At 34.6% G+C, this 22,210-nt stretch overlaps 1 protein-coding gene across 1 annotated transcript; it reads right to left on the bottom strand.

Annotated features, from left to right (window-relative positions):
- Positions 1-2,639: 2,639 nt before the first annotated feature.
- On the bottom strand, positions 2,640-20,459 carry LOC123311435 (sorting nexin-13-like). The gene is made up of 18 exons (XM_044895386.1): positions 20,340-20,459; positions 20,061-20,274; positions 19,577-19,682; positions 18,538-18,752; positions 18,194-18,432; positions 15,964-16,116; positions 15,734-15,906; positions 15,564-15,680; positions 14,907-15,021; positions 14,691-14,849; positions 14,399-14,637; positions 13,892-14,339; positions 12,992-13,134; positions 10,048-10,266; positions 9,587-9,754; positions 6,674-6,888; positions 6,382-6,494; positions 2,640-3,835 (listed from the first exon to the last, which is right to left on the bottom strand). Exons 2-18 carry the CDS (start codon positions 20,171-20,173, stop codon positions 3,612-3,614), a joined length of 3,159 nt encoding a protein of 1,052 aa, XP_044751321.1. The 5' UTR covers positions 20,174-20,274; positions 20,340-20,459; the 3' UTR covers positions 2,640-3,611.
- Between the last annotated feature and the right edge of the window lie 1,751 nt (positions 20,460-22,210).

Raw genomic sequence — 22,210 nt, 5'->3', positions numbered from 1 at the left:
TCACCTCAATATATAATTTTATAATGTAATTGCTCTATTCTTCATCAGAGACTTTTGTATAACTTGCTTCAAACCATATTTCGCCACGCGTATTTAAAATATCTTCCAAAAAATGCCCAGCCAATGATATAGATCAAAAACATTGGGGAGACTTGAATGCAGTTGGTAACTGGAATTGATGAATAACAAATGTCATTGATCGTGTTATTAACACATTAGTATCTACTGAAACTAAAGTTATTCCAAAGGCAGTAGGCTGGTTATTGAAGTTGGGCAGTCAACCAGTCTTACTTTTTTCTGGCTGGAATCTAAGAGCTGCAATGGATGTTTGGATACTGGGCTTTTAACATGAGATCAGTAATCAAGCACTGACCCTTGTGAAGTGGGAGATCTTATCAGATAAGATAAGATATTTACTATATTTTCAACAGATAGTCGCGAAATGTGTTTTTCGAGAAAAAAATTCAACAAACTAAACATGATTAAAACCCATCTGCGGTCTACTAAATAAAACTGCCTTTGGGAAAAACTAAAGAAGTCTCTTGAGCCGCCGCTATCAAGTTTCTGTCCCAGAAATCGTGGATCTGGATCTGATTCGTAATCAAATCCAGTTTTATCCAGCCGTTTCTAAATATGGTTGAAAGAAAAGAAGTAGTAACTTGAAATTTTCAGAGAGATTTGTTTCATTGATGAGGAAATCTTGATAGTTTCGGAGTTATAGTATTTCAATAATGAAAACCTATCTAGCAAATTTGAAATTAGGTAAATACTCACATTATCAAAAGTATTGGACCCCCTTTCCATTAGAGGTTTTCGTTGAAAAAATCTTACAGATCCTATTATGTCCCTAGATCGTTTGTGATCGGAAAGCCACAAGAAATGGTTCAATCATAGTGAATCAACCATACGGTTTCTTTTAGAATATTTGACCGGTTCGGTTTTTGAATGGGAATGAAAATGGGAACTAGGTATGTTCGTAGGTTTTTCATTATCTTGTAATTTAGACCAATTTTATGGAATTATTCAAAACATTTCATTTTCGATTCATTTTTTTCAAATGATATCAAGCAACATATTTCTCGACATCTACGAATCATTGTGAATAATGACGTTACCGTCCTCTGTTTAATTTGTGTTGCCTTCTCTTGTTAGATACTTCATTGAACTCAAGAAAGAAATCGTAATAAACTTGAGGGGATGAATGATGATAACCTCGCCATCTTGAATTTCTTATTTTGGTGGAATGATAACGGCAACAAGGAAAAACTTATGAAAACAGCCCGTATTCAATTCATTATACTGTACGGGTTTATGTCAATGAACTCTTATAGGATCAGGGGATCTATAGATCTCCTGCCCGGAATAATTTTGTTTAATGCAATACAATACAATATTACAATACAATAATTTTTATTTGCATAAACTTTCAAGTAATTTATACTTCTCTTTACAATATAAAATAATACGCAAAAGCGGACTATGCAGCGACTATATTAAGCATATGCCACGGCACATACTGTATAGCACAGACGCATGGAACTACATTTAACAACTCAACTATGACGTTCATGGTTTGAGTAAAGCCTCGGATGGTTCAGATTATACAGTAGGTAGCGTTACAGAATAGTTTTTTAATTGGCTATTTTGAAAAAGTGTGTGTGGGTTCTAGTAAGTCCTGCCGCAGACATGCAATTTTTAGTTTTGCAACTGTTTAGTTGCAGAAGTGAGTACAATGCATTTATATGGGGCCGCGCAGACATGCAACTGAAAAGTTTTGCGATCGAATAGTTTCAGCCTTGACACAATCTAAGCGATTGCGTATGTGTGCGCCCTCGAACCGCTTGCAATCAAACTGTTGCGCAACTATCGCGAAACTGAAAAGTTGCATGTCTGCGGCAGGCCTAAGGCTCTGGATGGTTTGGATTCACAACCGGTCCAGGTTCAGTCGGGTTAAAATTCTTAAACATTGAACGTACATAGGCAACGTGACACGGAAACACTACTTAATCAGGCTTAAGGCTTATCGTCATGGTTTTTCGCATATGAAAACAAATTATCTGACAGGGCTAGAATTGCTGAACTAAAATTTCGAGCAAAGTTGTCAGAAATATGAGCGATATCTCAAAATAAATGAAAGGACGATGCCACGTGAACATCTGAACATCCATTTTTTATAATTTTTGCAGTGCGAGATGCCCTTCAATATGGAAAATTTCAGCTCATTTCGTGAACAATTACAATCCACTACACTCACGAGGAGAAAGGGTTTTTTTACTGAGGTTTTTCCCTAAGCTTTTGTGTCATACACCAAATTGTATGGTACCCCGTTTACGCTAACCTCTGCTAAAAATGTATCTCATGCTATAATTATTGTTTGCTGTTAAAGATTGTAATGCTCTGCATCAAAAGAATATATATATATATATATATAATTACCATTGTTGTCATCCCAGAAATTTATTCATTTCACTTTGGACCTTGTCTGGAAGAATCGGTCAAAATTGTAGAGTGATGAAAAAAATTGATTGTTGATAAGCGGCAAGAATACAATTGAATATTTGTAATGCCTATGGGTTAATGCTCCCTATTGTAAATACAATATCTCAGGGTGAGGGACTTATTGAAAAATCACAACCATGTAAATAAATAGTATATATTAAAGCTCCAACAAATTGAGGGCTAATTCAATAAGTTTTCCTAGAATAGTGTGATGTTTAATATGCTAGTGCCTTGGAAAATATACATAAAGTGAATAAGTACAAAGCAATTGATGAAAGATTTATATACCAACATATGATACTAAATGTTCAATATATTTATCCTCAATATTTCTTTTTAATGAATTTGATGAGGAAGAATAATGAACATAAGAATACAAATATTTTATCTCCCATAATTCCAAACTGGTATGAATACAAATGTTATTCATATTTTGGCAACCAGCAAATGCACTTTATTTTTCATTTTTAGGAATGTTTCTGAGTGAATATTCTAAGTGACTGATCCTGAGTATCTAAATATCATTCATTTAAGCTTGTGAACGACTCCCATATACCTTCATTTTATCTTAATATATTTATTTCATCAACATCTCATTTGTTCCAAAGATTTGAAAAAATAGTTCTGTTTAATTTATATGTTTCATTAGAATAATTCCCTTTAAGCAATTGATACTACAATATAAGCAATATAAAAAGATTCAAGGATATTAAAAATGTCATATTCTACATCGTGGCGAATCCATAAAAGTGAATGTATAGATATTTGTGCGCAATTCTTAGGATACATTTAAAATTTTTGATTTCCAACAATACAAAAATGATCCTGCCTCATGCTAAATATTCAGTTTATAAAGTACCACTAAAATAATAAAGATGTTCAACAAATCTTGGGAACTTTGAGAAAGAATATGCTAATGATATCAGGTATGTCGAAAATTTTTATTTTATAGTATAGTTCAAAGAACCCAGATATGATAAAAAATATATATACATCAAGTTTTGGCTGAGTTAAATTATCTGTGTACGAATTAGAAGCTTTTGAAAAGTTGCAAATATCTGAAAAAAGCTTAATTTGGCCAAATTCATAACAGTTATTATGGCACTTTGGTTTCATACAAGTTTTTTGTTTTTCAAATGGCACTGATACCTTTGTGACCTCGAGTGGAGAGTACAGATTATTTTATTCATATCTTTTTCTGGAAATAAAGTAATCAATATGCTTTCCAATAGGACAAACAACAATCTCTTATTCAATGTTGGGTTCTGGAATAATTCAAACACTGTCATCAAACCCCTTCTTGTTGTTTCAGATCCTACAATATGCTTCAGTTCATCTGGAAGTAAAAACACATAAATTTACCTCTTTGTGGAGTTATGATTTTATGCATTTCAACGGCCCAACCGTTTTCCACAAGGGTTTGACTGTTGGAATAGGAATTCTTCAAGGAAGTCTTTAGACTACAAAAATAGTAAAGTACATTGTTTCACATAAGCGGGTCAATTGAGTCTACACACTAGGTTTACCCTAATGTGCTATCGAACGTAGGCATGGAAAGATATTGGGGAAAAAAAATTTTGCCGGATTTTACGGGTGTTATCAGCTAAACATTTAAAGTTCGCATTTTGCTACGGTTTTCAGTTTTTCTATTATTTCTGTGTAATCCACAACTCTCGTGGATTAAATTGGCTGAGATTGTTTTGTTGAGTGTTCTCGTTCAAGCTACTCAAATCATTGAATTTATTGTTAGTAGCTACGGGACTTGTGTTATTGGCATTTATTTTTCTTTATTTTGTTTTAGTGGTTTTCACTACCTGCCATTTGGTCAAATCATTCACTTCGAATCCATGAAATTCTTCGTCACTTGCTGAAGAGAATCTATAATATTATGCATTTTCATTTATTGCGGAATTTGAACTAGGACTAGGGCTATAACTCGTTGTGATGGAGGATTCTTGGGTGGATCCATAACTTTTTGCATGGTCGATATTTTTCAGTTAGAGTTGGTGAATCACTCTCGTCCGAGTTGCAGGTTTCTAGTGGAGTACCTCAGGGGTCTCATATTTTTCATTCTGTAAGTTGCTGATATTCGAATTACACCCAGCTATGGTGCATATGTTGACGACATCAAATTGTTTGCAAGGTCCATCACACGGTCGAAGGAGCTCCGACAGGACCATGACAATATCATCGCGTGGTCGGAAATCTGGCAGCTACCATTGAATGTTAACAAGTGTAAGGTGTTACATATAGGGAGGAATACTCCCATGGCAAACTATTTTATTCGCGATTAGGAACTGGCTCCTACTGATTGACACAATGATCTTGGAGTTCTGGTTAGGGGTGACTTATCGTGGTCTCATCACGTGAACGCCGTTGTAGCCAGAGCTGGTCGTGTAAACTTGGTACAGAAGGCTTTTCCCAAGTGTTAGTTTGAGACCTGCGGTTTTTCGACCAATTTTGGAATTTGCCGGTCCTGTGTGGTGCCGGGCTTGTTGAGAAGTAGAGAGCGCTTGGAGTCTGTCCAGCGGAATTTCACAAGAATACCCTATGGAATTTCACCATCACGTCCGTCATATGAAGAGAGGCTGCAGCTGTTTAGTTTGACATCTTTTATGCATCTTCGCATCAGGGGAGACTTGATATTTGCTTACCGAATTCTGCTTGATTTGCTTGGCTGTTACTTGGGAATTTTATTTCAACTCTCTGGCTCCAATCTACGAGGGCACCCATTCAAGCTTTACCAAGAGAAGTTCAGATAAACCCTAGGGAGCACTTACTGAGCAATGATTTTTTCACCCAATATGTGCTATGTCAGTGAACTCTTTCGAGAATTTGCTGTATACGGTGTTGTCTTCTGTTTAATTTTTCGTTTTTTTTGTTTGCTTGGTTTCCATTTCGATTTATTACATAATTTTTATTCTGTAATTGAGGGTCATAGGTCTCTCTCTACCTGTCCTCTTCTCCTTTCAATAATAAAAATAATTGTTGTGGTTTTCGGCGTCTCTGTTGTTAACTTTTATGAATGAGTTGGAATTTATCTCCAACTACTTTGAGTTAGGGGTTTGATCGTTCTTCTAGAATTCAGACATTATATCAAGGTAACGTCTCGTCCATTAGTATCGTCAGAATACAAACATGCATTCATATTCAACTCAGAAGGACTCATCATTGGCAGGTTGTTAGCGTCCTCCAAAATATCTGGCAGATCGGTCATAAACAGTATTGGTTCCAAGATAGTACTTTGGGGTAGACCAGCGATTAACCATTTATGTCCAAAACTACAATTTGTTTTCTGTTTTTGAGATAGTTCTCTATTAATTTGAGACAAATGCCTCTAACTCCCTTCGTCTTCAGTTTACTTAAGAGTGGTCTGTGATCGACACTATCAAACGCCTTAGAAAGACCTACAAACAATTCTGAAGCCATCATCTCCTTTTCCAGAGACATGATAGATGTTGGATAAAATCTTGAATTTATGGAAGAAGTTCACAAGACGATTAGCCAGAATTTTCTCAAATATTTTGGCGAATGATGTTATTAAGCTAACTGGTCTGTAGTTAGTGAGGTCATCAAGATCACCTATTTTATGACAGGGCTTGACTAAGGTTATTTTCAGAGCATCCGAAAAATTTACAGTTTTAAGGAACAATTCAAAATATAGCAATGTCAGATATGTGATGTTTTAATATATTGAAAGGAATACCGTCATATACAGTTGATAAGATTCGAGTGGAATAGAGGGATGATGAAGCAGACTACAGTAGGTAAATGAAATGAAGTAAAGTTGGGTAACATAAAGTGAAAGTTAAAGTTGACTAAAGAAAATTCGTCCTGCGAAGCTAGCGGTAAGTATTACCTATAATTTCTGTTCTGCCTTACCTGACAAACAGGACAATAAAGCACCTTTTGCAGCTACCCTAGTTCTATTTTTTGTGTGTTCATCTCTATCAGGTCTCTTCTCATACTTATTACCATTGGGCCAAATAGATTGCCTAAGACATATGATCATTAGCAGTATTTTGCATCTTTTTATTTCGTTGAAAAGCAAGAAAATAAAAAATAAATAAGAATTTGAGGCAACAAAAAAAAACAACATTATGTTAAATTCGTAAAAGATTATATAATATGAAGGAAAAACTCGATTGAATTAATGGCGAAAAAAATCACATACTTGAATACAGAAAGATAATGTGCCACATTTTTAGGACTAGTCATCACAGATACATAATCCAGAATTTTTCTATTCACGATATCTCCAAACATAGTTCTAATAAATTGCCTCACTAAAGTGATAATCCTCCTTCTTAGCCACTGGTTTCTGGATTTGAGATCAAACACCTCATCCATGAGTAATAAAAATATTCTTAGTGGAATATTATCATCAGTCTGAAAAAAAATAGTTGTACTGCAAAAAGTTTCTTTTGGCAGAATTGTTTTCTGATTATTTTCTTGTAATACTTTCCCACACCTGTCTTTAGCGGCATTCGAGATATTATTTATTTTGTTTATTTTTTGTTCGACCGAGCTTGAATTACATGTTTATTACTGTACTATTTGGATTTATAGAGAGCTGAAATTTTGTGTGCGGTTATCTATATCCTGACAATTGATGATTTTCAAGAATCCCCATTCTCCTACCCTGTATAATGGACCATTATACAAAGTCCTTCAAAATTCGATGAAATGGTCATAAGGATAAATATTAAAGGTATCATTTACCTTTAATCTCTACTAATAATCAACTATGTAGTGGCAAAGAGGGCAGGGGAAATAGTTGATTATTTAAAAAGTCAGGACACGAATACCACTGATGATCTCTACTAATGAATATATTGTTTTATAAGGTGAGTACTTATTTGTCAGAAGGTAGAACGTAGAACTCATCAAAATAAATCATTCTACCAAAAATTGTCTATATGAAATATTGGAGAGAGTGAGTTATCATTACGAACAGTTCGATTTAATCACATTAAATTTCAAATAAAGGACTGTGAAAGGAAAGCCGGAAGCGGGAAAATGAAACAGATGACTGAATCGTCATCGTTAAAAATGGTTCATTACAATTCTAAAATCTAACCTGCAGTATACTTGATCTTCGGTTAGACAGTGAAAAATAATTTTTATTTTACAGCATTTTTCCGTTCATTCATCAACACGTAATGAGAACTACTCCCCAACTCGATTCGAATTCGAACAAACTGAGACGAATGTTACATACAAATATTGTTATTCATTTTTCAATGGGAAAATTCAATATGGCGGTCACAAGAAAAGTAAAGTTGAAAGTCGTATCTTGAAATCTCGGACGCGCATTTCAATAAAAATGGTATAATTCATAGACTATTGGTATAATTTTAGGATTTTAAAATTTCATGGAAATTGTCCGTAAAAGAAAAAAGATATAGAGTCATTCGGGGCAACTGTGCGCACTTTTGCCTTTCAAGCCATCCCCTGTTTCAAATATTGAAGCTAGGAAAATTAAAACATATTCATAAGATAGAGAATTTTCTAATCTATAAAAAAACATCAAAAAGTCAACAAACAAAAACGCGTTCTTTCCGCAAAAAGAAATTTAATGGTGAAAGTCGGAGTGCGTTCACATGCCCCGTATTGCGGGTAAGTGTGCGCACCCTCACGGGGTAAGTGAACGCAGTGCTTAGTGAACCACACAATCAAAACAAATTACAAAATAATGTCATCAAAATGTAACAATATTAAAGAAATGCTGTTTATTGTCAATACAGAAGCGCCTTTTTACAAACACTGCATTATTGTTCGTGCCACAATTCCTGGTGAACACAACACTTGATACATTCCCCTGTTGGTGGCTCTTCATATTTTTCCGAACAAATAGGACAATTTTGATCGAGTCTTAACCAAGAAAATCAACAATGTCATAATTTATTCCTTACTGAACTAATGCCCATATAATGAATCTATGCGCACACTTACCCGCGCACACTTTCCCCAGTAAGCCAAAATTTGAATTGATGTTCTATAGAGTTGAGCAGTTAAGAGAACCTAAAATTTTTTATTATATATTTAGATTAATATGCCTATGATCGAATATAATATTGTTTAACACTGTCGGACTCGGAACTTGGACCTGGCAGAATTTGCAGAGATGCTGAAAATTAACAAGAAAACTAATGAATTTGATTGATTGCAAATAAAAAGTTAACGAAACGTCGCACGGCGCACTCCTATGAAAAACTAATCTGGGGATTCTGCGCCCTTGCTTCACCCAAATGAACCCCTCTTTCATACATTGCATAGTCGAGATATACGCACTGCGCACACTTACCCACTGCGCTCAGTTACCCCGAATGACTCTACGCAATTTTTGAATATCATATATTTACGACTTTTCATAATAAATGTAGAATAAAAGAGGATATAAAAATTTGAGAGACGTCATACTGGAGGTCTTGCAAAGGCAGAAATTTTTTTGTCAATAAACGCAATTTCTATTTCGTATACTGCGGAAGATAGCAGTGGTGAACATCGAACTTGTCACCACTCTGTTTTTCAACAGTAGATTCTTGAGGTCAAAAGGAATACTTTCCGATTCGACCTAGAGCAAGAAGATATAGCCACCCCTGGAAAATCAAGATTCCCTTCTATTTCTGGTATTTTTATTGCATGCAATGGTCATGACGAAGAAACTGGAAGATATGAGTGGAATATTGTGTTCAGGAAAGATTCATTACACAAATAAAAAACTATATCCCGAAAATCATTCTATTCGAAAAATTTTTTCAACAGCCTATATATTTTCAACCGAGACAAATTGGAAAAAATGGTTAAGGAAAAAGTCTTTCTTTCCGCCTCAGGAATCTATCTTTAATATGTATGTACAAGTCAAAGACTCACCCTGTATAGGAGATAGGCGGTTTTGGGTGAAATGATTTGTTTTGATGAGTTCTATCATCTCTAAAAAAAAGGCACAGAAATAATGCTCAAATTCAAAAACAACAAAAAGGTTGTTTTTTCCTGTTCTCGTGAGCATGTTGTACTTAATATATTAAGTTAATATGTTAAATTTTCGGGAATAAATGTTAATGGTGTTATTATACTAACTGACCTCTTCAATACTAGCTCCAACCTTGCTTGACTCTGTAGACCGGCCTTGTTTATTGTTGAATACCTTCGTAATGCCCCCTACAACTTCATCTACTGTATTAATTAATTGTTCTGGCATATTTTTGATCGTTTTCATTCCAGTCTTGATGGGATTCACTAGATTATTGATCTGAAATGTTTGATAATAAAAATCATTAATTTTCCATATACACTTTGCATGAGTAATAAACAACCTCCTTGAACATGATCCCTTAAGTTATAAACCTGATAACTACTTTTTCACATAATAGACAATTATCCTCAATATTCACTGAATTATTTTTAGTTTCAAACAAAGCGCTAGCTCAATTCAATATGTCCTTTCTGTTTATAACTTGAATAGGAATATGCAGCACATATTGCAAGAGCTAAGCCATTGGTTACTGGACTTCGAGTTTATTCAAATACTTAATATTTACTAACAGTTGTTGATATTGGACCTCCGGTGGCTTTGTCATATTCTCCTTGTTCTAAAAATGTCATTAGCAATTGTTTTAGACCATTGTGTGAGGATATTACGGCTGGATTGCATATTTCATTCATGTAGTTTCCTAGCATTTTCATGCGTTTTTCTAATACGGATCTATCCATGTTATGGAATGTTTTCTTGCCAGGAAAAGTAAGTTTTGATAAGTCTGGATACTGGAAGAAAGTAATTAATTGGAAACTGAAAAATCTACACCATATACAGGGTTACAACAAAATAGCCCCTAGGAGCTCCAATTCGAAACAAATTGATAAAAAAGCAAAAAATAAACTATTTTTCAAAAAAATCTTCAAAACTCAATATCTCCATAACGGTCGAGTTTCGGACACCATATTATAGAACCAAATCCATCAGAAATGACCTGAATAATAAGGTCCTTCAATATTCAGTACGATTTTCCCAGTCACCCTGTATAGTTCACAAAGTGTAACATGAAATTCAGATTAGTAAAAGGTAATTCAAAAATGCCATTTGCAATTTAGAATTGTTAACCAGAAAGTATAGGTAAATTGAAATTCGGAGAATGTAATTCAGATTAGTAAACTAGGAAGCCTAGCGATCTACTTTTTCGGTGGATCCATATTTTACCACCAAATCAATTAAAAAATATCATAAGCGAAAAAAAAAATCAATTAATCAAATGAACCCGACTTATACAACGTAGTGATGTTTACTCCCGGCTTTCCAGATTCAATAACGACTGTTCCACCACGGTCAATACCGTATGTCTGATGTCAAAGCTGCAATCTGTTAATGTTTTTCCTTATTTAGATCATTTAGAATACAATGCCGATATGATAAGTAAGGATAGGTCATATGAGAAAAACGAATTATTTATAACACAGCGAACATAAACATATGTAAGTAGCAGTGACAGATCGTCATTGTTAATGTTTAGATTTCAGAAAAATCAAAACAACGAAAACCCGAGGTCTAATGAAGAACAGATTACTATAACGTTGCGGAAGGCACGAGAAAGAAGGAACACTCAAGTTTTCGATCAAGAAAATACATTCAGTAAGAGGTAAATTCAATATTTATTATTACTTGACATGGAAGAATTGGTATTTATAACACATTGCTTCTTTATCGATAATATAAGCCAGATCTCGCAGATTCGAAACTGCCGTATCTGATCTGATATAATAATAACAATATTTGAATTATTTCGCCAAAGTTATCTCAGTGGCGGACGATATATGTCGTTATGACTGTGCGACACATGAAACTATTCAGCACATCACCGGGGGATGCCAGAAGTTCGCAGGCACGGAGTACACGAAGAGACATGTGATGCTGTTCCCAAGATTTTACACCAAGAATTGGCTATAAAATACCAACTTCTGAGGTCGAAAAAGGTTCCTTATTACAATTACCATCTAGATTCTGTATTGGAAAATGATCATCCGAAGCTCTACTGGAATCGCACCTGACCTCATATTACTGAATAAGGAGGAGAATAAGACCATTCATCGACGTGGCGATTCCAAACAACAACAATAGGAGTTGACAGATATAAGGACCACCCCTATCGTCATTTCATCAACAGGCTTGATACCGAAAAAACTACTAAAGTACTTGAAGAAACTTCAATTGGACGAAACCATCTATAGAGTCATGCAGAAATAAACGGTACTGCTAGGGGGGCGAGAACGGTACGCAAGTGCCTGGGAAATGCAGAAGAACATGGAAAAAATGGAAACTGTTGAGCTTGCAACATAATGAATCGACGTGAGTGGACCATTTAAAACCACTGTCCAAGTATCTACTTGGAGCCAAGTAGCACTTTCTTAAGATAGTATGTCTTCGTTCAAATAGTGAATAATTAGCTCTAGATTACTCTGTTAAATATATACACTCAGTTTTCCCAATGTTAATCATCAGATTATTTCCATGACACCAGTCTAAGAAGCAACTCATAAGTACACCACACAACCATTGGAGATCCTCAAAATATGGAGCTGTTATTACCACTGAAGCATCATCAGCAAACAAAGTTCAAATATTTCATTATCAGCGAACTACCATGATGATCTAGCAAGTCGGAAAACATCATCCGTAGATTGCCAGGGAGGTTGTTGATAAAGAGCAAAAATAAAAGTGGCCCACATTTATATACGCGATCCTCGTATTTACGATAAGCAGTGTATATTATTACTTAATAGTATCATATCTTTTAGATTTAAGCTCGTTTGCAACAGCCGAGAATTCTCTAGAAAATTTACTCGAGATTTCATGCGCCGTGAATTATGTACCGTTACATACGCACTTTCGGTAGAATTCTCTGTTCAGTTGCGTACAAAATAATCTCTGCCGTTTTCTTGCGAGAATTTTGTAGAGAATTCTCGGCTGTTGCAAACGGGCTTTAGATGTAAGACTTGAATATTAAGGAGTATATTATGATGCAAAGGAAAATAAGTAATTTTCACTGTGACGAAGCCAATTGCAATGGAATTTCCCCTTATTGTGTCTGATGACTCACAGAGGCACCTATGTAATAATAATATTTATCAGCAAATGGGTCCTGAAATTCCAAAGCTGCAGCATATTGAAAGGTGGTGTATTGTGCAGCCCTATGACATTCTCACCTGTTATATCAGGTCAATATAATGTCCTGAAGATATACAAGCTGTTGTTATTCAACAAGTTCCTGAGTTATATGCTATACTTTCACTTTCACTAATCTGAATAAAGGATTGATACTACTACATTTAATGTTTTCCGAATCGCAATTCATCATTCTGAATTACAAATTCTACTTTTTGAAATATATCATACATTTTCTGAATTAAAATTGAAAAAGGTGAAGATTTTTGTAGTGATACGACCAATTATTCATCTCTAGTTTCTGAGGTTTCTATGTTACAAAAAAAATCTCACCTTTTCTTTAACTTTCGTATATAAATCGTGGAAATCACTGTATCTTCTGTAAATATGCCATTCTTCTAAAAAACCTGTTTCGTGCTGTCTACTGACTTGAATTGCGTATATACCAAAGGTTTTTCCTTTCTCACTTACAATACCTGAAATCAATATCTCCAAATGCAAAGTTTTCTTTATGGTTCTTTTTAAAGCAGTGGGATTTGAACATCCTGAATTGAATATAATAATTCACATTTAGGGCAAAAATTCTTGTTGCTTAGATTACCTATGAAGCTGAGTTTTTTTTAATTAAAGGGGGTCTTTCATGTAAAATGAAGCTCTTAGCTTTTCCTTGATAAGTTACAAGCTATCAAAATTAGGTAGAATACTTGTGAAATGGGAATTTCCTTCTAAATACACAACACAAAAAACACAAGATGTTGAAATAGAAAAAAATGTTTCGATTTATTTTGGATATGAGGATTTCAATGATATATTTTGAAATTTAGGGAAACAAACAATAGTCGAAAGAACCAGATGGGGGAAAATTTGGAAGATCCCCAAATCGGGAAGTTATTACTGAGATCCATTTCACCAATGATGATCAGCAGGGTCATTTCATCAATTAGGCTTAGTACACATGAGGTCGTTAGACGCCGCATTGAGCGCGCGTTTGTAGTTTTTACTTCGACCGTCGCGTTTGCAGCGCGCTTCGAGTTACTAGACTGGGCATTAGAGCGTACACATGTACGCGCGCTCAACGCTCTCATGTGTACATAGCCTTAGTTGGATTCATGTATGTGCATTTTGCATGAATGATGGAATATGAGTAAATCGGATATCATTGAGTTAAATTGACTGCCAATATTGATAATCAATCCTTGGTGGAATGATACAAAATTAAAAAACAATGGTTACCTGTTTCAATAATTTTTACTGTCAATGTATAGTTTTCTGATCTCAAATTCTTCTCCACTAAATTGTTATCATCAGCAGAGGAGGCTCTCTCCACCATGTTTGGTGATATCTTGGGTTCAGCTACTTTGTCATTTTCAGTGAAAACAACAACATCAACATCACTGAAGGACCTCATGTGACGCTGACTCTTTTGGATGTTATCAGATATGCAAAGATAAGCTCCATCCTCCAGAGGTTTTGTAGTTTGTAAATTCGTATTTTCAATTTTAGATTCAGTTATGGTAATTTCTAAATTTTCGTCGCTATTCAAGCTTATACTATCATATTCATTCAAAGTTTGCTGGATAAGATCTAATTCCTGAAGTAGTTTTATATAGATCTTACTCTTTTTAAATGCGGGAAGGTAATCGGGGTTGTGTTCCATTTTATCATAAATATATTGTTGGACCTAAAAAATACCATGCAATTCAATTTCAGACCTAAATTCAACAATAAAACAATTTTCACCTCATCAAACCAAAGATCACTAGGAATTTCATTGAGATTCCTTATTTTGAAGTATAAAGACTGCACTAAAGAGGGCTTTATTTGAACACGCTGCTCAGCTCTTTCGCCCAAATATTGATCAAAAATACTTTGAGCTGTTGTGCGAATTGTATTATATATTGACTGTATATTTTCTGTGATGCCTTTCATTTTATTAATGTGTATATCTGATAATTGTTGCTCAACAGAAACTTTCCAACCTTCAACATACTATTGATAAAGAATACATCATTTGTGGGTTTTGATAACTTACCTTCAATATTTAAGTAGAAAAATAAATCAATTTGTTTATTTTGACTAGTGATATAATCCAGGTAGTAGGAAAGAGCTACATTGTTCTTCAAAATCTGTTCCAAAGTTAAATCAATTGCACTAGCACTATCTTGTTGTATATATTCTAAACCATAAGAATCTATAATATAACATGTTATTTATTAATCATCACCATAAAAATTAATTGCTATCATACCTCTTAAATCAATGTTATCCATTTTAGTTATTCGACTCTCTATCAATTTCAATACATATAACAAGCTGCTTAGTGTTTGTTTTGTTTCATTGTCTGCTCCAGAGTCTCTAGATCTCTGAAATTCGAAGTAATACCAGCAACATGATTAGAGTTGGAATGCCGAACATAAGCATATGTAAGATCAAATGAGAAGCATTTTCAGAGATTTCAGTCAACAATCAGTTGACTGATTATTTAAAGAAAAATAACAATTATTACAAAAATAAATGAATATGTAGTTCATGTGTTGTTTCATCTATCACTACCCTACGAAGAAGTAACCTACTTGTGGTAAGTTATCTATAAAGTAGATTAACTTATATCAGAATAATAAGATCATCAAGTAGAACTACCAAATTTGTTGAATATAGAAATTGTGGGTAACAAATCAGAAAACCACTAGACTTATGAAAAATTCAAGTCACCATTTCTTGGCGAGATAGATTCAGCTTATGTTCTTAAGCCATTCTCTCCCACTAGGGTGAAATTATGTAGATACGAAATATCTAAGCCATTCAGACCAATGATCAAAATTTGTCCCATTTATAGGAACATATAAACAATCAGATATTCTTTGACTAACCATAAAAATCAGAAACAGTTTCAAAAATAACTTACCAAAATATGAATTTCCTCCAGGACAATTTCTTTGGTACTTTTAAGCTCATCACAGTTATCAGTTATCCTCAATACAGTTAAAAAAATTTCGCTAGGTAAGGATGCTTCACCCAAGCACTAGAGAAATATTGATCAGATTATCGCCAATACTCATGATCATAACAACTTACCAGCCATATCATGATCCTGTTAATATAATCAGGATCTGATAACATTTTAAATAAAGGTAAAATCACAACATTGCAAATTATTTCCCTCAAAAGTATTCGAAGCGGTTTACATTGAAAGTCTTCATCAGGTAAAAGTATGTACAGTAAAATTTGGGTTAGTTCCGAGAAATATTCTGAAAAATTAGGCATAAGTATTACTTAGCATTCCATTGCCAATCATATGAACATACCCCTTTCCTGATCTGGATCAGTACAAACACCATCTCTACATAAAAGATTGCTTTCCATAACTAGTTCCAAATCAAAAAAGAAATCTTCTAAAGTAATACCTCTTCTTTTATCACTATTTTGGAGCTTCGAGTTCCCCAATAGTCTTTCTTGCTCTGTAACAACATATCTTGTTTCGGTTTGCATTTATGATATTTATGTATTTCCATTAATTTATCATAGGATTATAGGGCCAGTTTTTTGGTATTTATTCGTTTTTATTGTACGAGCGTTTAGTTTTAGGTGTGTAATTGAATATGATTTTTTTTTATATTTAGTCACATACATTTTGAATGACAAAGTTATTTTTGAAACAATTATAATCAATAATTGGTTAGAGTTAAGCTACTAAACATAAAATATATCTAGGAAAGGTACTGATGCAAGAGATGTAATGGTCTTCCTCCGTATACCGGTCGTCGTAAAATTCATTCCCAGAAATAAATGCGCGATAGGAAACGTGTATCAGTTTTCGAATTTGGCCAGTAATTCGTTATCCTCCAAAGGATCTAGATTTTTCCAATCTCTTTTCTTTACCACAGATCACGAAATTTGAATTTAGTGAATGAGTTTGAATCATCTTTCACTGTCTGCTGGGTATCAGAAAAGGCTGTTTCACTTTCGACCACAACATAATTGCCAGCTACTTTCGAAGCATCATTATGGCTTAACCACGGTAGTTCATTCGAATTTTGATTTTTTGATCTGCGTTTCAATCATTTGAAAATTCTCATTATCAAGCTGTTATTTCGTTCCCTTACTTAGAAAATGTAAATTCCGATAGTTGGTTCAGAACCAATAAGCGCTGCAGTCTTGTTTGGCTAGAACATCCGATAACATGTTTCCTCCTCAGAGTTGCGGTCTGTTGCACCTTCCCAATTGAGTGAGGATAGATTTGCAGTAGAGTACTTTTGCTGAATTGCATTTGTCTGCTGAGGGAGATCTGATAGTAGGATGACTATCCGTTAAGATTTTATTGGTAGTGAGTAACTGGTGCACAGGTTATTGGCGAAAATTTCCGGGTGGAATGCTGTGGCTAGCCTGCACAGACTGGCATTGAGCTCGGTCAGCGGTCTGCAACTTGTAAGTAAAGTTCCTTGTGGTAGAGCCAGTCTTCTCTGTTGGGAAGCAAAGCACTCAAGGTTTTGTCCGGGCTAATTCTTGTTACGACCAGATCAGTTTTCATGTCTACAACCTCTTCAGCACCCAATTCGACTAAGAGATGGTCGAAAAAAAAGTTTGTCTGGATCGTTCAGGGTTAGGTTGTAAAGCTTGTGAGTTGCTAGTCTTGCAAAAATGTGAAGTGGGGGAACATAACTATTGGCTGCAATTGAAGTAGAGCAGAATGCTTCCGAAATCATGAGACATACCGTTTTTTGGAGTTGGCGCTCCGTACAAGACTACCAGGCAATACTGCCTAAGTGATTATCTAATCACCATGACATAAAGCCAGCGGAGCCGATTCGGCGCAATTCCCCAATTTTTTCACAAATTCTATTATAGCTCTAGAGGGAGTGTCAGGCTTTGTAGATATTTTGTCCATATAGAAGCTCCAGTTGAGCTTTTTATACAAGGCAACGTCCAGATATTTGACTCCTTCTGCAAGCGGTATTTACTGGCCGCAGAGAGCTGAAGAGTAAATGTGAAATAAAAGTTTCGCGAGAGTTAACGCATAACTGCTCACCCTCGTACAAACCTTGAAAGATGATTACTTACATGATGTAAATGTAAGACAGCCAAATATTAAGATATTTGGCGAAGAATTTGGGAATAGTAGAGAGGGTCACAGATTTTTTATGCTGGTGGATTGTTAGCTCTACACCTCAGGATGTCTTTGTCACTTTCCGCTTACAATTCTCTCTCTAATGCAAATTAAGGTTATTGTCGTGGGAAAAATTCTTCTTCTTATTTATTATAACAAAACAAGAAAGCAGAAGGCAAACTCTTTACATTTTGTATTTTGTAGGTTTCAGACAAGCTCGCACCTCAGAAAAAATGTTAATGCCAGACCTAGACCTGTAACCACTGATGTCTAAAGAGCACTAACAGGTGCAGGTGTTTTGTAAACATTAATTAATAAGAATAATTGTGGTGTTACGGCTCAAAAGTTTATGTGTAGATTTTAGTCATAAGACAACTGTTTTTGAAGTGTGTTAATTCATGTTCTTTGTGAAACATCACAAAACTTCTTACCATTCTTCAATTCATTTGCTCGTTTATGGTACCAATTTACGTCTGTTTCACTTTTATTTCTTTTGTGGAAAGATTTCTTAGGTGAATTTTTGAAGTCTCTCATTGGCGAATTTCTCATAGTTTTAGGAATGGAAAGCAGCTGCATTTTAGTCCTTGCCTGTTTGAATAATCTTAGATGTGAAGCTGCTTCATCTACTAATTGTGTAGTTAGATATGGAATCCAATCAATTTCTTTGATCCTGGATGAATGACAGTTTTCTTAGCCTCAGAAACAATTTACTTGGTTATATTGAATTTATAATTTTTCCTCATCTGGAAATCTAATAAGGGAGCCGAAATCTTACCTATTAGAAATATTTATGGCAAAAGTTTGAGCTGTCTTTCTGATTGTAACTTCTGGAAATTCTTTGTCATCAGAAATAAGATTATACCAGGGAGATACATAATCTCGGATAATGTATCCTAAAATTTCTTGTAAGGAACTATCAATTACATCACTTCCAGTTACTCTTGTATCACTTTTAGAGACATACTTAGGATTATCCAGTTTTTCTGTAAACTAGAAAGGGGTGGATATGAGATAAGTTCATTTTTGATGTACACCTGTGTCCCAGAGGTAACAGACACCATGTCCATTTTCTTGTTGAATTTACTTAAACCTAACGTTACTTATGTGGATTTTTCAATCTCTACGTTGGCACTCCACAAATGAATATACAGATGTGAAAATTCTACCCCGAACAAAGAAAATGCCAAGCAACAGAAGGGGATAACAGAAATGAAATCGCCTAGTGCGAGAATAATTTCATTAAGAGATGAATTATCGAATGTTCATATGCATTGCTTTCTGAATCAGTTGCAACTGCTTCATCTAATGATGAAGCGTAGTTGTAACTACCCTCCTAATTAGTGGGGACTGCAAATTTGTGGCCGGTTGGCACAGCTCACTTCAAAATAACGGCAAATCAAATATGAAGCGGTCCAGTTGAGTATCGAATAATAATAACATAACATAACATAACAATAAAATTATTCTCGCACTGGGCGATCACATTTTTACAGTCCTCTTCTTTCTCGTGGCATTCCCAGCATTAAAATTTTGTAATCTGTATGATATAATATATGAAACAGTTTTCGTTATGTAAATTTGGCCCTCCTGAACAATTACAACAATATGACATGTTGTCCCTTACCCATAGGCTATATAGTAGTATAAGTATATTATTCAGAGTTTAAAGTTCATCACAAACAATAATATTACTCATACTCATATGTGTGACTCATAGTTATCTCAATAATAATAATATTATAATATCTGAATAATGAATATAAGTATCTCAATAATAGTCGTAATTATTATTGTATGAATGAATTTAATATTACCTGATTAATACCTCCTTCGAAGTTTTCAGTTATTAAAGGATTTCCATAAAATCTACTCTCAAATTCATCCACATCTCCAAGTTTTGCATTCATGTAAGAGAAGAAACTGAAGAGAGATTATAATTAATGAAGTCGTATGTATTTGCGACTCACAGTATCAGAATTTCGATTGACAATATTTTTGGTAAAGCTACATTCACAATCAATTCACGGGCCGAAGTGCACTTCGGCACGGAAGCTTAGCAGATGGCGTTCTCCGTTACCATTCACAATGAAATTCAAGACAAAATTTCTTGCAAGTTGCAAACTATCACTTCGGCAAGGAATTTCGTGCCGGCTATAGATGATGCTGATGCTTATGTTTTGATCAGTTACATTTTTGATTAATTTGAGTATTTGGTTCCAAGATTATCGCGAATGGTAAATTTCGTGCCGAAGTGCACTTCGGCCCGCGAATTGATTGTGAATGCAGCTTAATGCTTACCCAAGTGAGAATAGGAGTAAACACAAAATTATTACAAATATCCAGTAAAGGCCAAGTGAAGATATTAACAAAACAGCAAATAAGCCAATCCAACCCCAACTTTTCAAGTCCATTTTGAAGAAATGTATGTATTTATGAATTTGAACTATCCCTCAGCAAAGTGGGTGAAGCAAATCCATCCCTGTCGTTCAAACATTTTTCAATAAACATGAACCTGCAAATATCACCAATAAAGGTAATTTTAATAATTTTGTAATGGGTTCTTGCTTTAATTTTCACCTTCTTTTTCGTTTAAATGTTTTTTAAATCCAAGGGTAAGATTTCTGGATTTTCAGGTTATGTTTACAAAGATGACAGTGAAGCAGAGATATCTCGATTAAAATGACTCTACGTCCAGTGGCGTATATAAGGAGGGGGCTTGGGAGACCCAGCCCTTCCTGAACTGTATGGCCATATAATATTTTTACATAATCGTACTGTAATATTTTTATTCTTACACGATTTTCAGATTTTTCGCGTTTGCTTTCAGCCAACCTGGTAACTCGTAATGAATATAAAAATAATAATATGCAATGGCAGTTCTACTGCTGTGGGAGCTCTGCAGGATCGTCCAGAATCCACTGTAAGCCAGTATTGACAGTACATACGAGGATATATTGAAAAATTCTTAGCCTACTATAGAACCAAACAAAATTTCAATGTCAAAATATTTTATTATTCAACATATAGGGGAGGGTGGGCCACAGTGAGACAATTTCTACTTTTTTGGCGAAAAAAATTTCAATTTAATTTTTTTAGCAACAGTAACGTATGCATTATAAAATTTAATCAAAACGTAATCATTTTTTGATACAATAATAGACACAACATTACAGAACTTTTTTTTATTGGAAAATTAAAAAAATCTGATTTTGTCTCATGGTAGCCGACATTGTGGGCCACTTAGAGACACAACATAAAAACAAAAAACAAACGTTTATAAAATAGTATCACACAACTTTATGATCAATATAACTAAATAACAATATATACTGAGCTTCAAACAAAAAATGGCACTAACGGATTTCGATTCCGTCGAATTTAACTCCAAAATTTATGTAAGATTGCTGCCGTTTCGTTCCAGCCACTTGGCTACTTGCAGAAAGCAAACATTTGATATCGGTTTTCTTTACAAAAGAAATATCTTCTACAGCGGGATAAATAATAGTTATTTTTGTATCTAGTGCGCGAAATGCTACTTTGGTGATCGAGAACTGAATTTTTTTAACGAGGCGCAGCCGAGTTAAAAAAATAGTCGAGATCACCGAAGTATTTCTTGCATGAGATGCAAACAAAATTTTTTCTACAAACGTCAAAAATATTATTCTAAAATAAGTAACATGTTTAGCTTAATATGAAAAAGAGTATTGAAATTTCAGGATCAAGTGCTGTCACCTCTACGTTGCTTGCAAATCAAAAATGGATAGTCTGTTCCAACTCCCAAATCTACGATATCACGAGCTGAATCTGAGTTATCTGGTTTAGGAATACCTAATTATTGGTTTGTGCCCTGGCTGCACCATTAATGTTAACATTGTGAATAATAAATAAAATTAGGTAGTGTTAAATTTTCTCACAATTTGAAAGCCTTAATTATTGTTATACATTAATAAATGAATGATTTCTTGGATTTTTGCTTGATTGAGGAACATAAAGGTTATGATATAAAAATCCCATATAGTTTACATGCAGTGTGCGAAGTAAGTATTTCGCACACTACTTCGCGCACGGTGTCATGGTTACGAAGGAAAATGAAAAAAAGGGTCACTTCGCATATTGTTGTCAATGCGCGAACCTTGTCATTTTTTGACGTTTGTAGAAAAAAGAGTTTTTTTGTTTGACACTATGCCTCAAAAAACTTACTTTGAAATCATCCTCAATGATATCTATGATTTTACCCTCAAAGAAAACAGACTTTTTGTCATGAAACTCAACCAAGACATAGGAGTTGATATCTGGGTTGAGATTGTCCTTACTTCCGTTCATATTTAACTCATCAAACGACTCTGCGTCTGAGGAATCAGAAATGAATGAGCTATGTTCACTTTCAGATGACGAAGCATATTGTCGATTTTTTTTAGCTATTGGCAAATGGACCAACATTCGCTTGG

The sequence above is a fragment of the Coccinella septempunctata genome, chromosome 4 (genome assembly GCF_907165205.1).
Source record: "Coccinella septempunctata chromosome 4, icCocSept1.1, whole genome shotgun sequence".
Lineage (NCBI taxonomy): Eukaryota > Metazoa > Arthropoda > Insecta > Coleoptera > Coccinellidae > Coccinella > Coccinella septempunctata.
This window is presented reverse-complemented; position numbering and strand designations above follow the sequence as displayed.